This window comes from Anabrus simplex, chromosome 1 (genome assembly GCF_040414725.1).
Source record: "Anabrus simplex isolate iqAnaSimp1 chromosome 1, ASM4041472v1, whole genome shotgun sequence".
Taxonomy (NCBI): Eukaryota; Metazoa; Arthropoda; class Insecta; order Orthoptera; family Tettigoniidae; genus Anabrus; species Anabrus simplex.
Window position 1 is genome coordinate 132164974 of NC_090265.1, and position 19982 is coordinate 132184955.

At 37.9% G+C, this 19982-nt stretch overlaps 1 protein-coding gene across 2 annotated transcripts in view; it reads left to right on the forward strand.

Moving 5' to 3' along the window:
• Positions 1 to 19982, forward strand: part of LOC136862903 (synaptic vesicle glycoprotein 2B) — a 143051-nt gene that overhangs the window by 103567 nt on the left and 19502 nt on the right. For both annotated transcript variants that reach the window (XM_068225736.1, XM_067139186.2), the window contains exon 11: positions 15000 to 15127. In XM_068225736.1, the coding sequence (XP_068081837.1) occupies positions 15000 to 15127 (128 nt within the window). The remainder of the gene's footprint in view (positions 1 to 14999; positions 15128 to 19982) is intronic.

A 19982-nucleotide genomic window follows, 5' to 3' on the forward strand; every position in this document is an offset into this window, starting at 1 on the left:
AGAAAAATTTATAGGCAGCAAAAAGTACCTGGATTCTGCAGGATATAGTTGCGGGGAGTAGACAACAAAATTGAGAAAAAGATAGATGCCTTTTGAGCCAATTTTGACAGGCAGGTACATCGGGCTCCTTAATGCTTCAACCATTGGCCCAAGAACAGCCAATCAGCGACCGCCCCTCCAGCATGGCGGACCAGTAGGCAAACAGCACACCTCAGCCTGCACTATAAATACAAACACAACACAACACAACACAACACAACACAACACAACACAACACAACACAACACAACACAACACAACACAACACAACACAACACAACACAACACAACACAACTTCATTCCACTGTGAGCTTCGCTGCTATCGAAGTCAGTCGGAACTCTTGATAGTACCGAATGCAGTCTGTGGTGAAACATTGAGACCATCACATGTTCCTGGACCATGGCCTACAAGCCCAGAAAACGCCAGCCATGAAAGCCTCAATTGCTACAAGAGAAGTAAAGGTTGACACTTTATCAACTTAACTGCGGTAGTAATAGTTTGAGATTTTGATTCAATGCTACACAATATAACTTTCACAAAAAGGACAATTACATTACAATTAAAAATAAGTATGGCATTATTATACAATAAAAAGAGACGTTTAGTATTTTACTACACACTAAGAAAGTAACAGACATTAGATAGAACTACACAGACACATTTACTGAGTGAGACAGCCAGACTGACGAATGTGCGTGGCAAGCGGGTGAATCATACCTCATTGTCCATGACTTTGGCAAAAATATAACCGTACTTTCCTTCCTCACAGCACATGCTAGAAGTGAAATTACTATCTGAAGGCACAAACCTGCACGGAGACCCAAAGTTGGAGATAAAAGTAGGGGAAGGAAGGTAGTGGAGGGGTCATTACTGCGGAGCTATTTGGAGTAAAATGAAGCCTTGTCACCCTAATGTAGTCACCAGGAGCTGATGTGAATACTTCGAAGTGAACATTCCTCCCCCCTCTCTCACACGCAGCACATGGATTCTCAATTAAGGGTTTGTACCTTTGGCTAGTAAGAGGAAGTACAGACACAAGTTGATTTATGGAATGAGGAGATAAGAAATTTTGGAGTGAAGATTAGTAGGTACTGCAAAAAGTAAGACTTTCTTGATCATGACGAAAGGTAACAGAAAATCCAGGGGAGTGATAAAAATAGGAAGTGATCCTCTTGAAGTAGTGAAAATTTTTAAATATTTGGGCAGTGTGATGTCACAAGGTGGAAATTTGGATGGAGAAATTGATTTAATAATACAGCAGTCAGCAAGTTTCTACCAGTGTGTGAGAGACATTGTATGGAACAAAGGAAGTGCAAGAAGGTTTTATACTCATCGTATTATAAACCTATACTGACCTATGCTTCAGCAGCCTGGATGTTGACTAAGTGGAACCAAAGTAAGATACAAGCAGCTGAAATGAGGTTCTTGAGGAGCATACAGGGAAAGACAAGACGAGATAGAATAGGAAATGAGGAAATAAGGAGAAGTGTGGGAGAGTGTAAACTTCAAGAAGAGACTGGTATAGCAAAGCTAAAATGGTTTGAACACATGATGAGAATGCCAGGAGAGAGAATACCAAAGAGAACATTCATGGATACAGAGACTGGAAAGAGGCCTAGGGGGCGGCCTCGAATGAGATGGAGGAGCTCTGTTGTGAACTGTGTTGCAAATAGAGGAGTCGATAGCAATAAAGTACTAGAAGAGGAATGGTGGAAAGATCAAGTAAGGTGGAGGGCTTTGGTACACTACCCTACCCAGAGAGAATCTGGAAAAGGGAATGGATGAAGTAGAAGAAGACCTTTGGCTAGTAATCATGCTTCTACACGCTGCTGCGTGAGTCTCCACTACTTGCTGTGGCATTTTATGCGAATTTCTGCTAATTAACATTTAAATAAATTAGATTAAATAATGGGATAGAAGAAAGTGTTTGTATAAATTGTTTTTTAATGAAGTAATTTCCAGTTTTAGGTAGCTAAGGAATAAAAATGTAATTTTTTCTACACAAAGTGGGGGGGGAGGGGAACTGCTCCTCACCCCCCTTGTTGCTGCAACTGTTTATCAGTAGTGCATTAATGAGAAGATCAAGAAATGAGTTTTAGCCTATTGCTATCACAGATTGCTTCTGAATATGAAACCTAAGCTGATATAGAATATTGTAAAAATATAGCACTATTTACGAATGGCCATACCTGGCTCAATTGTCCTCCAAGTGTCTTTGTCTTAATTTACAGTTAAACCTCATTAACAAGATGAACATTCAGTTAACGTGAACAAAATTTAGGTCCCAGTTGGGAATGTATTATTTCTTATGGAAGGTCTCCTTGGTTAACATAAAAATTTCAGTTACTGCAAACTATGAACTCCTTTTTCTAGCCCCCTGCATCATTATATCTATGCAATTTATTGTATATTTTTAGTTGTTTCTCTGCTAGGAATGCAAGAAATGCATTTTATTGTTGAGAAAGAAACAACATAAAGTATAATACTGTTACCATATGTTTTCTATTTTCAGGTAGTTTATAAATGATTGGGCGAGTTAGCCATGTGGTTAGGGGCGCACAGACGTGAGCTTACATCCGGAAGATAGTGGGTTCGAACCCCACTGTCGACAGCCCTGAAGATGGTTTTCTGTGGTTTCCCATTTTCACACCAGGCAAATGCTGGGGCTGTACCTTAATTAAGGCCATGACCATTTCCTTCCCACTCCTAGGCCTTTTCTATCCCATCATCGCCATAAGACCTATTTGTGTCGGTGCGACGTAAAGCAAATTGAAAAGAAAAAAAAGTGTTTATAAATGTATTACTCAAAATTAGTTTCATCAGACTGAAGAACCTAACAGTTAGAAATTAACACGTTCCCTGTGGCAGTGAATTTTGATGACTTAATTTTATGCTGTATCGGCCCACCGGTAACCAGATGCTGCCTATAGTTATTATCGGTTCGGGTCACCGGTGACCTGACAAATTTGACTTTGGTTAGTCCCTATTATGAAATCCAAAACAATATTGGTTCAATTGTTGTGTGTGTTATTATTGAGGAGACATTTTGATGTATTTAACTCTGTGACAGTTTTCCGATTCAACACATGCGCGACCCAGAAATGACCCCGGAAGTAAATGTTAGTTTCTCGTTCAATGATCTGATTTTATGGGAATATGATAGGCCTATGTTAATTATTTTCATATTATGCTTGGGAAGGGTGGTACTCTTCGTATTAAACAACAATCTGCCATCTGAATGCAGCAACATTGTAGGTTTCATTTACTGTAACCGCACAAGTGGTTCCTGCATAAAAATATAGGTTAGACAACAATCTGAACACAGGGTGACCCAAAGTGATATGAAAGGAAGATGCAGAAAGTTCTTTCGGGCCACCGGTGGGCCGATCGAGCAGTATGCCTCGATCCTTTACTTCAGTAAGAACATTGCCATTAATTATGGGAAATTTGTAACTAGGACGTAGTTACTTACTCCGCAATTTTGGGAAGTTCGTACCAATGGATAAGAGTAACGTGCTTCGGGACACATGGTGACCTGAACTGCAAGGAATGTGTTAACTGAGTTGAAACTGAAAAGACATTGCTTCAGATATTGCAAATAATTTCAATATGTGCACATTAAATGTAAGAAAAGAACAGTATTGAAGATCAATAGTTGCTATTGTTTGAGGTAGCGGTACTGATCAGGTGGATGATGGAATTCCACCCAGCCACTTCTGATATTTTAGAACATTTCGGTGCAACATCCAAAGTCACTAGAATTTACTGAAGCTTTGAACAGAGCTGGCCGGGAAGTGACAAGGCATTTTCGTTCCCATGAGGGTCAACAACACATACTTGGCTAGAGTAATTAGTTGTACAGTGAACCAGTACTCTATAATACTGTACTATAAAGTGATTGATATCCTAACTCTAAAATTTGGGTACTCATTTAACATGTATGCTTGATTTTCCAGTCCCTTGGATTTTGTGTTAATGTGGTTTAACTGTATATGCAGTAGCGGCGATTGAGAGAGAGAGAGAGAGAGAGAGAGAGAGAGAGAGAGAGAGAGAGAGTGTGTGGTTTTTTGTTTTGTTTCTTACATCAAAACTGAAAAAATAAAGCTACATATTGGTAAGATTTCTTTTGCTCACTGAGCGAATTTCCACAGAGAGGTAAAGGTTGAGAGTTTACCAACTTAAGTGTGGTAATAATAGCTTTTTGAGATTTTGATTCAATACTGTACGATAAAACTTTCAACAAAGGACCAAGACTGCACATGTATTACAATTAAATAGAAGTATGGCGTGATTACACAATTAAAAATCACTTAGTATTTGACTACACACTAAGAAAATAACAGACACTAAATAGACTGCCAGACTGATGAATGCACGCGGCAAGCAGGTGAATCATACCTCAGTGTCGGTGGGTGACCTTAGCAAAAAAAAAAATATATACATTATACCCCTGCTATCCTTCCTCCCAGCACATGCAAAGTCTCCACTAATATGCAAATCGGGTAGCTGCGATGATTAGCTCATAAGACAACAGAGCTTATACAAGTTTCTTTTTTTTAATAATTCCTGTAATTTCTGCTTTCAACCGGCTAAAATGGAATAAAAATGTAATGTTTTCTCCACAAACAGGGTGGGGGCAACTGATCCCTCTCACCCCCCACCCACTAATTGCCACTACTGTGTATACAACTTATTATGAACTTACATGTATGTACGAGGGGCGTACTGTATTGTTTTACACTTTATTTTTTGTGCGTCCGGGTATGGTTCACATTTCACTTTTGAAGGTGGTGACGTGTAACTAGTGTCTTATTTCACCATTTGGTAGCAGCACATGCACAGGGGCCAACGAATGCACTCTTCATAGCCATTTCATAACAACACTGTCAGCGTAGGAGCAGACAACGTGGAAAGCAATTGTCAGGGACAGCGCTATTAAGTCTTGGTTCCTGTGGAAAGAAGGCAGAAATTCTGTGGAGAACATGCGCCGCAACGGAAAACAGTTTACAACTGGGTGGAAGGTTGGAAAACAGGGCGCACATCAGTGGACAAGCGAACCAGTTCTGGAAGGAATGTGACAGTGTCAACACCAGCCAACATTGCCCGGGTCGAACAGGCCATCCAAGGAAATAAATGCATCACATTTACGGAAATGGAGGCAGCCACGGGAATTAGCCGAAACACCCTACAGCAGATGTGCACGGCCCCTTAGAGTTGGGGAAGGTGTCATCCATGTGGGTGCCTTGATTCTTGTCTGCAGACGAAAATCAGAGGCGTGTGGACATTTGCAGAGAGCTTTTGCAATGCCATGATCAAGATCTAGCCGACTTCATGGCTAGGCTTGTGACTGGTGATGAGACATGGCTCCATTACCATGAGCCACAAACAAAATGAAATGGGATTCATGGTGCTGCCACACCCACCATACTCTTCAGACTTGACAACAAGTGATTATCACCTGTTCGGGAACATGAAGAAACCTCTGCGTAGTCGCCATTTTGCAGATTTTGCAGAACGGGACACAGCTGTCAAGGCATGGGTACATAGCACTCCAGAAGAATGGTTTCAGGAAGGTCTGGAGAGACTGACACATCAATGGCAAAAATGCGTACAGTTACAAGGAGATTATGTTGAGAAGGTGGATGTAACAACTGATGTGTAATGTAGTTCATGAGGGTAGAAAAAAAATAAAGTGTAAGACAATATAGTATGCCTTTTGTATATATATTTGCCTTCTTACCGTACAGCTTGCTCTAGCAATTTGCCTTTATTTGTACATAAGTTTTCTCTGTGTTTATTTTTTTAATTATCAACTTACCATACAGCTTTCCTTTATTTGTACATAATTTTTCTCTGTATATATATTTTTTATTATCAACTTACCGTACAGCTTGCTCTAGCTATTTTCCTTTATTTTTACATAATTTTTCTCTGTATTGCACCCGCTCACCTCCTGAGTCCCAGACTAGCCTTAATCTCAGAGGTGATCAGTTCGTAAAAGATTAAAAAATATATAATCAAAAACAATTAAAAAAAAAAAAATATATATATATATATAGGCGCACCAAATGAACACAGGGATGAACGGGGCATGCAAATTAAGGTAACGGGGGACGACTCCTGCATGGATACAAATTATAGACTCCACAATAGGACTGGGAAGTGACAACTTAAATTTCATGGGCATACTGAACTAACTACAATAAAAAGATATAGAAACTGTTTCCTATTGAAATTGCAATGAGGAGCAATTTATTGACTTATTTTGCAAACTGCACATGATGACAATTATTACATTGGGAAATTTCCATCCTGAAAAAGAGATGACATAATACTTGGATTCACCTCACTACTCTGGTAGTGTACAACATTTGGTGAATTCGCCCCATTGGTTACTGGGGATCGAATCCACATCCATATGAGTGGACGTTTCACCGCTGGAGATCTTCTTTCGGAGACGAAGGCATGAGAGTAACTATTTACCGTCATCTCCCCATTCCATTGGACATGAGTCACTTCCGGTATGTACATTCTAGTGAGCCTGACCCCCATCGTGGAAATGTTATCGTATTTGAAACTGGAATTTATAGTACAGACAAACTCTAGCCTATATTTCCAGATTCACAAACATGCCAGAGATAGCTCATTAACTCAAAGCTTATCTCAATATTTACTTTTGTCAATACGACAAGACGTACAGAAAGGTTCATTACTATGCTCTGACAATGAAGACATGTGCCGTCCGTGGGTTATTTCGCATCTACCGCTAACAATCTCCCACATGGAAACCCAACATCTGGTTCTGACCAGTTCGACACATGACGACTGTCCCTGCCAAATCTTCCTATGATTATTAAATAATATCATTATCATTCTTTATCTGATCATTATCATATTCTGTGATTACCATCAATTATTTATTATTATCATTAATTTCAATTATAATCCTACTGTATATTTGATTATTATCATTTGTCATCCGGGATGATTAAATGCTAACCCTTGCCAACGTTTCAAACGAAGGGCCGTTCTTCCTCGTAATTTATCCGCACAAATTAATGATCAGTTTCGTAATAAATTATTATTATTATTATTATTATTATTATTATTATTATTATTATTATTATTATTTTCGTAACACTAAATCATCGTCCATTAGACATCTTAATTTCCTTTCATCAATTATTATTATTCTCAAAATACTATTGCAAGTTCTTCTTCTTCTTCAACTTTTCATTATTATTATTATTATTATTATTATTATTATTATTATTATTATTATTATTAAGTAATATTTTCATCAGTGGAGATTATCATTATCGCATCACTTATTCATCATGGATTTAATATTTTACATTGATCTCACCATAATTATTCTCAAATTAATCCAATAAATTCTTCCTATTATTATTATTATTATTATTATTATTATTATTATTATTATTATTATTATTATGTTATTTACTTTACGTCCCACTAACTACTTTTCTTAAGGTCTTCGGAGACGCCGAGGTGCCGAAATTTAGTCCCGCAGGAGTTCTTTTACGTGCCAGTAAATCTACCGACACGAGGCTGTCGTATTTGAGCACCTTCAAATACCACCGGACTGAGCCAGGATCGAACCTGCCAAGTTGGGGTTAGAAGGCCAGCGCCTTAACCGTCTGAGCCACTCAGCCCGGCATTATTATTATTATTATTATTATTATTATTATTATTATTATTATTATTGTTGTTGTTGTTGTAACTTAATTTCACGTGTTACACTACCGTTAGCGATATTTATGGTTAATGCATAAGCTTTTACAATTTCGGTCTACTTTGGCACTAAGCAATTGATTTAAGACAAGATTCACTTGGATTATTATTATTATTATTATTATTATTATTATTATTATTATTATTATTATTATTATTATTATTATTATTATTATTAAAAATGGAAAGTTTGATATTTTAATTTCCACTCTTTAGAATTCAGTCACATATGTTAAATCCCGTTATGAACCACCAAGATCTGCTTTATATCGGTTGGGACAACACGGTATTCGGGACCGCACCTTCAGTTTCGTACTGCCGTTAATTTTATGGGGACACATGTCCTCCCAAGACACATCTCACAACCTATGGCACATCACGGCTGGGCAAATACCTCCAATGCCGGCGATTGCTAAACTATTCTTTCCAATTCATTTGAAGTCCATCTTTTTTTCATTGGAACTCTTCAAATATTTAATTCGTAAATTAATCCTCGGTGCGTGGATTCTGCCACTCATAACACCGGAATCGGCATTTTATATCATCTTAGGCCTTGAGATTCATCTATTTCATCATCACAAACAGTACGGCTCAATTTTACTTCATGCCGGATTTTCGTACCTCATGACTTCCAACTCTAAATATGGGCTCAAACCACTCTGGGCTTTCAACATATCGTGACCATTCTATTCACGTGCCTCTATCGCTTTTAAACAAATTGTTATGGTAATTATAGAGTCCAAAAATGTGAAATCAGCAATTTACGTATAAATCAAATTTACTGCGCGAATTAAATTCTTTAACGCTACATGTCATCTCCACGTTGATTATTATTTCCAATGGCAAAATGACAAAGCATTATCATTATTATTATACTTTAACTTGCAAACGACCAAAATTGTATTATTATTATAGAACTTGAGAACACACAAAGCACATAAAGCAGTATTATTATCATTACTATGACCTTCCGTACGCAACACAAATTTTACACACTCTGGTACTTTCATAATCTGGCTTTCTGGTAACAATTTTTTATACTAACATACAAAAAATCACCGCAGTGATTGAAAATCAAATAAATGGGTTAGCACAAAAAGAAATCTAACACTTGAAATGAACTTAAATCAAAGTATTCACAAACAGCATGCATTAATTGAAAGAAATATCCCATATTTACATTATATACAACAAACAAATAGTCAATTAATTAATCTAACCCATAATTATGTTAATATAAATTAGTTCGTCCGTCTATCTCAAAAATCATGGATTCGGGAGGCGATCCTTGTTAAGTAACCATGATTAATCTACACTGAACCCCGTTTTGTCGCGATAACATCCCCAAATATTAAATTTGTGTACTCATTCCTATGTAGAATTCCATTGTCTCGTAGCGGATGAGAAGCCTCATGGCCCCATGGTGATTTACTCGTTTATCATATCGCACTTTATAAAATTAACACAACAAAACACTTCTGGGCGATTACTCATGATTAACATCTTACTAGATAATTTACAATGATTTATACAAGAATTAAAAAAACACTTATAGGTGCCTCTAGACCCGTTACACTTGCACAATATTATTCTTCCTTGAGCCCGAACCACGAGTCGTGACACATTACGACGCAGTGTCATTTCATTCGAACCGGCGTGTATCGCGTTCTTTAACCCGCACTTCCTGACGTATACGATGCCGTCTTGTGATCGCCTAGCTCCTACAATTCCCTGCTACAATAATTGTTACACCGTCTATCATGAAATATTTATTTCAGACTCTGAACACTGCCTTCAAAAAGTACTATCGGCGTTCCGTCGATCCTTTAAATTCCAACACATGAAATGTTGAGAAATGTATAATTTCACATACAGTGATACTGATAATTTACACTCGATATTCTGAATAATTATCATCGTTCGTTTTCACCTTCATGACTACTAACGTACTTTCAACTCTAACGGAATCTATAATGCGTTTCCTGGTACTGAGTTACAGAGTCACCGTGTCAGCGTATCAAATTATTTCAAACGACTGGTTGATGTGAAGCTCGACTCCCTAGTATATATGGTCGACCTGGTTTCGCGCGTGGGTTAATTGCGTTCACTCCAGAGGGAGGGGATTGGTTATCCTAAATCGGCATTTGCAGGTGGATTTGGATCTCTTAATAAACTGGCGATATACATTAACGTGTCGTATTCTGATCTCATATCGTTCGGCGATCACGGAGATATTACTTGATTTCTGTCCTCCACCTTTCGCGCGCTAAGTCGGCGTCCCTGATGGTGTGATCGTCTTGATCAATGGCGAGCTAGCGTGGGTCGTTTCCAAGAATTCTTTACTTTAATTTATTACAATTACAATTAATCAACATTGCGATGATATCACAAAAATCCCCTCTGTTTAATTTTGTGGTTGGAATAATTTAATTCTTTTTATTGGAGAAGCTAACTGGAGTTCACCTTGGTTTCTCTTATGTTGGCGCATCTGCGAGTCTCTGATAAATTTTGTCATTGGCTAACACTGCATCGGTTAGTTTAAATATCTTTTCCTGGCAACCTGACAACAAAATGCCACGAGGCGTTGGAAACTCTAGTTCGTCATCTTCTCCGTATCGGTGATTCACTTGGCCTCGCCTTGTTCAGAAATAAATGCTCCTTCACTTCCTTGTAGTAATTATTTCTGTTGTTGTCAGCGCTTGCTTTTGATCCTCTTAGCTTCTGACAAGGAAATATTCTACCCATTATAACAGGCTAAACTTTGGCGACAGATTGTCGTGACCACGTCTGACTATGTTGAAACTCTTCCCTCCACACAAACTGACATTGTACATAATTTAATATTCCCATATGTCTGCCTTTATATTATAACTAGCAAGATACCCGTGCTTCCCTACGGTATTATACTGAAATTTATAATTGAATGCTTATTGTTTTAGATATATAATCCGCCGAAATTCGCGGTCTGACTCGTTTTCTGCGAGAACCCACCAAAATTCCCGATCTGACTCGTTTTCTATTAGATTACGGCATGTTTCCTCCCATTTTTCAATCTTCTTTTCCAGCAATCGATTTCGTACTTCCCGGGCTAGGCTCAGGTATTCCTCCCGGTCAGTTGGGTCCGTAAATCTTTGCCATCTTTCCCTATAATCATTTTTAATATGGATAAAATCCTTCAGGAGATCCGGCGTGGTGTCATATTGGGTGCCTAGAAGGCACTGAACCCGCGGCCGGACTGCATTCTTAGTCATTACCCGTCCAGGAGCCGTTTCCAGCGCGGTCCGCACATTTGACGACGGTCCGGAACATTATTATTATTATTGTTATTATTATTATTATTATTATTATTATTATTATTATTATTATTATTATGTGTTGCTGGAATGGATGATGACAGGAAAACCGGAGTATCCGGAGAAAAACCTGTCCCGCCTCCGTTTTCTCCAGCACGAATGTCACATGGAGTGAACGGGATTTGAACCACGGAACCCAGCTGTGAGAGGCCGGCGCGCTGCCGAGGATCCTTATAAGTACATTAAGAACAGTAAAATCAATTGGTCTCACCTCCTTCTACACCCCACCGCCGTTAAGTTTATTTACCGGCACCCCCCCCCCCCCAAAAAAATATTAAAAGAAGGCTTGTTTCTTATGTTTAAAGAAGATTTCAAACACCAATGTTCACGTCTATTACCTTCAGTTTTGAGATATAAGTATCCCCATAAAAATAATTTACTTTTTTCACTTCATTTCACACTACTCCCCCCCCCTAAGTGAATTTTCCCGCAAAAAATACTTGTTTCTTTAATAGTAAAGGATCTTCTAAATACCAATTATCACGACTCTAACTTCTTCAGTTTTTTATTTATGTGTCCTCATGAAAGGAATTCAACTCCTTTACACTCCCGCCCTCCAAGATGGTTTCCCCCCAAAACGCGTTTTTCTTTGTTTTTAAAGGAGATCCAAATACGAATTTTCACGTCTGTAACAACTTTAGTTTTTATTAGATGTATGTATTCTCATTCAATTAATTCAATTAATTTTTCAATTCTTTCACCCCCCCCCCTTCATTGGATTTTCCGAGAATACGTGTTTCTTTATTTTAAAAGCAGATTCCAAATATCAAATTTCACGTCTGTCACATCTTCATTTTTGAGATATCAGTAGCCTAATTAAAAGAATTCAACACCATTTTCAGTCACTTTTACCCCCCCCCCCCTCCACCCAAGTGGTATTTCCGAAAGCTAAAAATACACGTTTCTTTATGTTTAATAGAGTTAAAAAATATCATTTTTCACTTCTGTAACATGTTAAGTTTTTTGAGATAAACTGTAAAAATTCTCATTTTAAAATTTCACCCCTTTTGAGTTCCCCTTAAGTGGAGTTTCCAAACACAAATCACCTATGTTTCTTTAGATTTACAGGAGATTACAAACACCCACTTTTTACGTCTGTAACATTTTACGTTTCCAAGATATTCTGTAGATATAGTCTTTCAAAAATTCACCCAATTTGTCACTCCTGTTTAACCGCCATTAGTTGGATTTTCCAAAACTAAAAAATACGTGTTTCTTTATTTTTAAAGGAGATCCCATATACAAATTTTAAGTTCTGTAATATCTTTCGTTTCTGAGATATATGTATCCTCATTAAAGGCATTCAACCCATTTTTCACCCTTTTACACCCCTCCTATTGGGATTTACAGGAAACAAAAAATACGTTTTCCTTTATTTTTAGAGGAGATTCTAACTACCAATTTTTACATCTGTAAATTTTAAAGTTTTAAGATGTATACACACTCATTTTAAAAAATTTACCCTCCCCCCTTTTTATCCCCCAATATTTGGATTTTCCAAATACGAAAAAATACGTGTGTTTATTTCTTTTTAAAGGAGATTCTAAATACCAATTTTCACATATATAACCTTTAAAAATTTTGAGATAGATACACTCATTTTAAAATATTACTCCCTTTTCACCCCCCCCCTAAATTGGATTTTCCAGAAACAAAAAAATACGTGTTTCTTTATTTTTAACGGAGATCCCAAACACCAATTTTCAGGTCTGTAATATCTTCAGTTTCTGATATATAAGTAGCCTCATTAAAGGCATTCAATTCAATTAATTCAATTAATTTTTCAATTCTTTCACCCCCCCTTCATTGGATTTTCCGAGAATACGTGTTTCTTTATTTTAAAAGCAGATTCCAAATATCAAATTTCACGTCTGTCACATCTTCATTTTTGAGATATCAGTAGCCTAATTACGTGTGTCTTTATTTTTAAAAGAGATCAAAAGTACCAATTTTCAGGTCTGTAATATCTTCACTTTTTAGCCCCTTTTCACTCCTCCTATTGCGATTTTCCGAAAATAAAAAAATACGTGTTCCTTTATTTTTAATGAAGGTTCTAAATACCAATTTTTACATCTGCAAACTTTAAAAGTTTGGAGATATAGATTCACTCATTTTAAAAATTCACCCCCTTTTCACCCTCCCATTAATTGGATTTTCCAAAAACAAAAAATACGTGTTTCTTTATTTTTAAAAGAGATCAAAAGTACCAATTTTCAGGTCTGTAATATCTTCAGTTTCTGAGATATAGGTACCGGTATCCTGATTAAAGGCATTCAACCCATTTTTCCCCATTTTCACCCTTTTTCACCCCTCCTATTGGGATTTTTTGAAAACAAAAAAATACGTGTTTCCTTATTTTTAAAGAAGATTCTAAATACTAATTTTTACATCTGTAAACTTTTAAACTTTTGAGATATAGAGCAACTCATTTTAAAATTTTACCCCCGTTTTCACCCCCTTAGCGAAGGAATATCCAAAAATCCTCTCTTAGCGAGCACCTACGTCTTAATATGAATATATCCCCAAAATTTCATCTCTTTATGTCCAGTAGTTTTGGCTCGGCGATGATGAATCAGTCAGTCAGTCAGTCAGTCAGTCAGTCAGTCAGTCAGTCAGTCAGTCAGTCAGTCAGTCAGGACAAGTTATTTTATATATATAGATATTAAATCATGATAACTAGAACCCATCTCATCCCGGTACAGTATATATTTTTTTATTATCACCTTACCGTAAAGCTTGCTCTAGCAATTTGCCTTTACTTGTACATAATTTTTCTCTGTATATATATATATATTTAAATTGTCAACTTACTGTACAGCTTGCTCTAGCTATTTTCCTTTATTTGTACATAATTTTTCTCTGTATATATATATTTATTATCAACTTACCGTACAGCTTGCTCTAGCTATTTTCCTTTATTTGTGCATAATTTTCCTCTGTATATATATTTACACTGACTGACAGAGCAAATGCAACACCAAGAAGGAGTGGTTCGAAAGGGATGAAAGTTGGGGAAAAAACAGAGGCGGCACGGACGAATAATTGATGTTTATTTCAAACCGATATGCAGGTTACACAATGCGCACGGCATCGACTCAGTAGGATGTAGGACCACCGTGACGTCAGTCTACCCTGCAATTGGCATAAAGTTCTGACCACTCCTTCTTGGTGTTGCATTTGCTCTGTCAGTCAGTGTATTATCAACTTACCGTACAGCTTGCTCTAGCAATTTGTCTTTACTTGTTCATAATTTTTCTCTGTATATATATTTTTTTAAATTATCAACTTACTGTACAGCTTGCTTTAGCTATTTTCCTTTATTTGTACATAATTTTTCTCTGTATATATATTTATTATCAACTTACCATACAGCTTGCTCTAGCAATTTGTCTTTACTTGTTCATAATTTTTCTCTGTATATATATTTTTTAAATTATCAACTTACTGTACAGCTTGCTCTAGCTATTTTCCTTTATTTGTACATAATTTTTCTCTGTATATATATTTATTATAAACTTACCATACAGCTTGTTTTAGCTATTTTCCTTTATTTGTACATCATTTTTCTCTGTATATATATATATATATATATATATATATTTATTATCAACTTACTGTACAGCTTGCTCGAGCTATTTTCCTTTATTTGTGCATAATTTTTCTCTGTATATATATATATATATTTATTATCAACTTACCATACAGCTTGCTCTAGTTATTTTCCTTTACTTGTACATAATTTTTCTCTGTATATATATATATATTTTTTAAATTATCAACTTACCATACAGCTTGCTCTAGCAATTTGTCTTTACTTGTACATAATTTTTCTCTGTATTTTTTGTTTTAGAGCAATGGCCATCTGCATGTCACTAATGATGGGACGTGTGGGCACTGTCAGCAGTAGCGTATTACTGGGTGTGCTGCTTGACCTTAACTGTGCTCTTGCCATCTTCCTCTTAAGTAGTATTGTAATAGGTAAGTATGTGACTAAGTTACCTACCTACAGTATATTAATGCTGTGAACTGCTTACTAGAACATGTTCTAGATACAATAAGACACCCAGGGAGAAAATATTTTGTAGTCTTCACAGATTACAGAAAAGCCTTCGATTTCATACATAGAGAAACACTCAACTGAAAACTCAGTCTGTTGATTGGCAAAGCACAGCAAATAACGAAAATAATTTCAGTCATCTTAAAATACAATTTCATCCAAATATATGATTATATCAAGGAGATCTGATTAGCCCGTTACTGTTCAATGTCATGAGAGCAGACATTACAAATATCATTAAAGACAGTTCAGCAATACTTCTACTCTATGCAAATGATTTGGTAATAGGTTCAGAAGACAGAGAAGAGCTCCAGAAGGTGTTCACTTCATGGACCCTATAAAATGAATTATAAATAAATCATGACAAAACTAAACAAATGACTTTCAAAAGAGGTGGTAAACTCTCTCCAAAAGATAAATTGACCCTTCAAAATAAACCTCTAGAAGTAGTACCGGAATTCAAATATCTCGGAGTTACTCTTCAAACAACATTCGCATCTTTTAACAATCATATCAAAGAAAGAACAACATTAGCAATAAAAGCAATTTACAACATTCAACAACCACAAAAACTTTCAACAAAAACAGCAATGATAATATTTAAAACAGCTATAACACCAATGGCAACTTAAAGGATCCATATAATCCGGTATAAAATTAACGACCTCATAACGCTACAGAAAGTTAAAGCTCGTTATATGAAACGAATCCTGGGTATTGCGAAGATAGCACCATCAAGACTGACCTATGTCTTACTAAAAGAAACTTTCTTCATAGAAGACATCAGAATGCAGATACACCTGCCAAACAATAAGGCCAACTTCTCATAGAAATCTATATATAATGATATACACTGACTGACAGAGCAAATGCAACACCAAGAAGGAGTAGTCAGAACTTTATGCCAATTGCAGGGTAGACTGACGTCACTGAGGTATGCTCATGATGTGAAATGCGCCGCTGTGCTGCGCACGTAGCGAACGATAAATGGGACACGGCGTTGGCGAATGGCCCACTTCGTACCGTGATTTCTCAGCCGACAGTCATTGTAGAACGTGTTGTCGTGTGCCACAGGACACGTGTATAGCTAAGAATGCCAGGCCGCCGTCAACGGAGGCATTTCCAGCAGACAGACGACTTTACGAGGGGTATGGTGATCGGGCTGAGAAGGGCAGGTTGGTCGCTTCGTCAAATCGCAGCCGATACCCATAGGGATGTGTCCACGGTGCAGCGCCTGTGGCGAAGATGGTTGGCGCAGGGACATGTGGCTCGTGGCACGTGCGAGGGGTCCAGGCGCAGCCCAAGTGACGTCAGCACGCGAGGATCGGCGCATCCGCCGCCAAGCGGTGGCAGCCCCGCACGCCACGTCAACCGCCATTCTTCAGCATGTGCAAGACACCCTGGCTGTTCCAATATCGACCAGAACAATTTCCCGTCGATTGGTTGAAGGAGGCCTGCACTCCCGGCGTCCGCTCAGAAGACTACCATTGACTCCACAGCATAGACGTGCACGCCTGGCATGGTGCCGGGCTAGAGCGACTTGGATGAGGGAATGGCGGAACGTCGTGTTCTCCGATGAGTCACGCTTCTGTTCTGTCAGTGATAGTCACCGCAGACGAGTGTGGCGTCGGCGTGGAGAAAGGTCAAATCCGGCAGTAACTGTGGAGCGCCCTACCGCTAGACAACGCGGCATCATGGTTTGGGGCGCTATTGCGTATGATTCCACGTCACCTCTAGTGCGTATTCATAGCACGTTAAATGCCCACCGCTACGTGCAGCATGTGCTGCGGCCGGTGGCACTCCCGTACCTTCAGGGGCTGCCCAATGCTCTGTTTCAGCAGGATAATGCCCACCCACACACTGCTCGCATCTCCCAACAGGCTCTACGAGGTGTACAGATGCTTCCGTGGCCAGCGTACTCTCCGGATCTCTCACCAATCGAACACGTGTGGGATCTCATTGGACGCCGTTTGCAAACTCTGCCCCAGCCTCGTACGGACGACCAACTGTGGCAAATGGTTGACAGAGAATGGAGAACCATCCCTCAGGACACCAGCCGCACTCTTATTGACTCTGTACCTCGACGTGTTTCTGCGTGCATCGCCGCTTGCGGTGGTCCTACATCCTACTGAGTCGATGCCGTGCGCATTGTGTAACCTGCATATCGGTTTGAAATAAACATCAATTATTCGTCCGTGCCGTCTCTGTTTTTTCCCCAACTTTCATCCCTTTCGAACCACTCCTTCTTGGTGTTGCATTTGCTCTGTCAGTCAGTGTAAAATAAGAGTATTGCCTGTACATTGCTCACGTACCCGCATCACGAGAAAATGGGTAAACAGAGTTTAATGAAAATTGGTATGTAAATTCGGGGAATGAGCCACTACAATCTAGGCTATAAATCATTTTATTCACTCTGAATGAAATGGTAGTTTAGGGTAAGACCTAAAATTTAATTCAAATATTTATGTTATTAGTGATCCTATCGATAAATACTACATAACTTAAGTTTTATAGAATTAAATTTCCGATCATTCATGTCTTATACATTTTTTCCATGCTGGTAAATGATAACAGAGATATTCATAAATTTGTATTTTTCTTGCCAAGTCCATATGAATGCCGAACCACGAGAAAATGAGTAAACAGAATTTAATGAAAATCAGTAAGTAAAGTTGGAGAATGAGCCACTACAACTACAGTCTAGGCTATAAATAATTTTATTCACCCTGGATGAAATGGTAGTTTAGGGAAAGGCACTTAAAATTTATTTTTAATTACCTGTATTATTGGTCCCATCTAAAAGTGCCACATAACACACGTTATAGAGAATACAATTTCTGTTCATTTACTTTTTATTAAGTTTTACTGTACCGACTATGATAAGAGTATTTCAGAGCCGGAAGAAAACTAAATGTGGAGGCCTACAATATCGAAAACTCATATTATAATGACTAGAGGCGGAAAACTATCGATAGCGACCACTATCGTCTGACATCGATAGTCAGTTGTCTACTATCGATAGTCAACGATAGTTTTTTTCTTTCGTTATTGGCTTATTTTTCGCACTAACAGAAATTGTACAGATGTTTCACTGTTTGGTAGTAACTTTAATGTACCGGTTTAAAATTGTGAACTTCACATATAGATGCCCAAAAGTAAGATACCCGACGTTTGGAGGTGATTTAGGCGTACTGAGGATGAAAAGTTAGCTAAGTGCAATGGGTGTGGAATACTGTAAAAGAACCTCTACACCAGAATATCCGTAAATGGAATGATATTAGATCGTTCAGTATTTACAATATTACATTTTTTCCACACGAATGTATGTGCTACATCACCATTGTTTCCGACAAAATATCTTCCTCACATTCATTAGAAATACCAGGTCATCATGCGAAAAATCATTATTACTACTATCAGAATTACCAATATAATTTAGAGATACATCTTTGATGTAGGCGAGTCACTTATTTTGTCATCAGACAAACATTTCTTCCTTTTTGCGCCGGCCATTTCTGTTTACCTTGTCAGTTGACGAGTCAAGAGTTTGTACAACTTATAGGCGAGAGAAGATAAGGCAAATTTTAGGCCAAAGGCTTCACGGAAACAACTAAAAACTCTCCTGCCATCCGTTCAGAATGATATAAAACATTTTTCCAAAGATGTTACTATACCCGAGAAAATGTCGGGCGATCGCAAATGAACACTGCAGCTGAACGAGAATTTCTCGGGCGGTTAAGTTATGAGCAAGCGCGTGCAATTCGAGAATGTCTTTGACGTGCAACTAAGTAGATTTATGAGTGATTCCGATTTGAATTTCTGAAATTAGCTAGCATGAAATAGTTGTAATTTCTACTGAATTTTTTGTGGATTGTGTTCAGTGAATGTCCTATTTTCATGTTCCACTTTTTGAAAACTATCGATTACTATCGATAGTAGAGCTCATACTATCGGAAAATATCGATGGCGATTACTATCGATAGTTTGCCGCCTCTAATAATGACCATTGTTTGTTGTGATGTTCTTTGTCTCTTATGCTGCCACTCATCTCCGATAGATGGGGTTACTGCTACATACCACGTATAACAGCCTGCCTAAATATTGGCGGGAAATAGGTGGAGAATTAGGTAACTTTCATCTTTAGCATGCCGTTCCTCTGGTCATACATTTATTGATACTGCTGGTACGCAACACACTGGTTCATCATAGTATTCCAGCTGTTCGATCCCTACTTTGAGGTGCCGATTGGAATGAGCAGTTTGCATACTTAATGAAATAATGGCAGGGAGGAATGAAAACATTTAGTAGTAGTAGTAGTAGTAGTAGTAGTAGTAGTAGTAATAGTATTAGTAGTAGTAGTAGTAGTAGCAGTAGTAGTAGTAGTAGTAGCAGCAGTAGTAGAGGAGTGTTCACAGCTGTCTGCGACCTGGTCATTCCAACACTGGAACTTTTGGACTGTTAGATCGGCAGTGTAGTACATTAAAAGTGAGAAAATGTGTGGTTTTTCATTTGATCGAGTATTTCATATGATGGCATTGCTTTTAATTGCGACATTCCTACTGACATCATTGTAATGACCTATGTTGACTTTTGTTGGAAAAACCACTGAGACAGTCTTTCTGAGGATGTAAAAATGCAGGCGGAGAGCAAGTGTCTGTCATTATAATGAAAACTCCCCAACTTGGTTGTGACCGATAGTATGCAAGAGGGCCTACAATTAAAATTAAATTTCCCTAACCCAGCCTTCACATGAGAAAAGACATATGGTGATTTCCG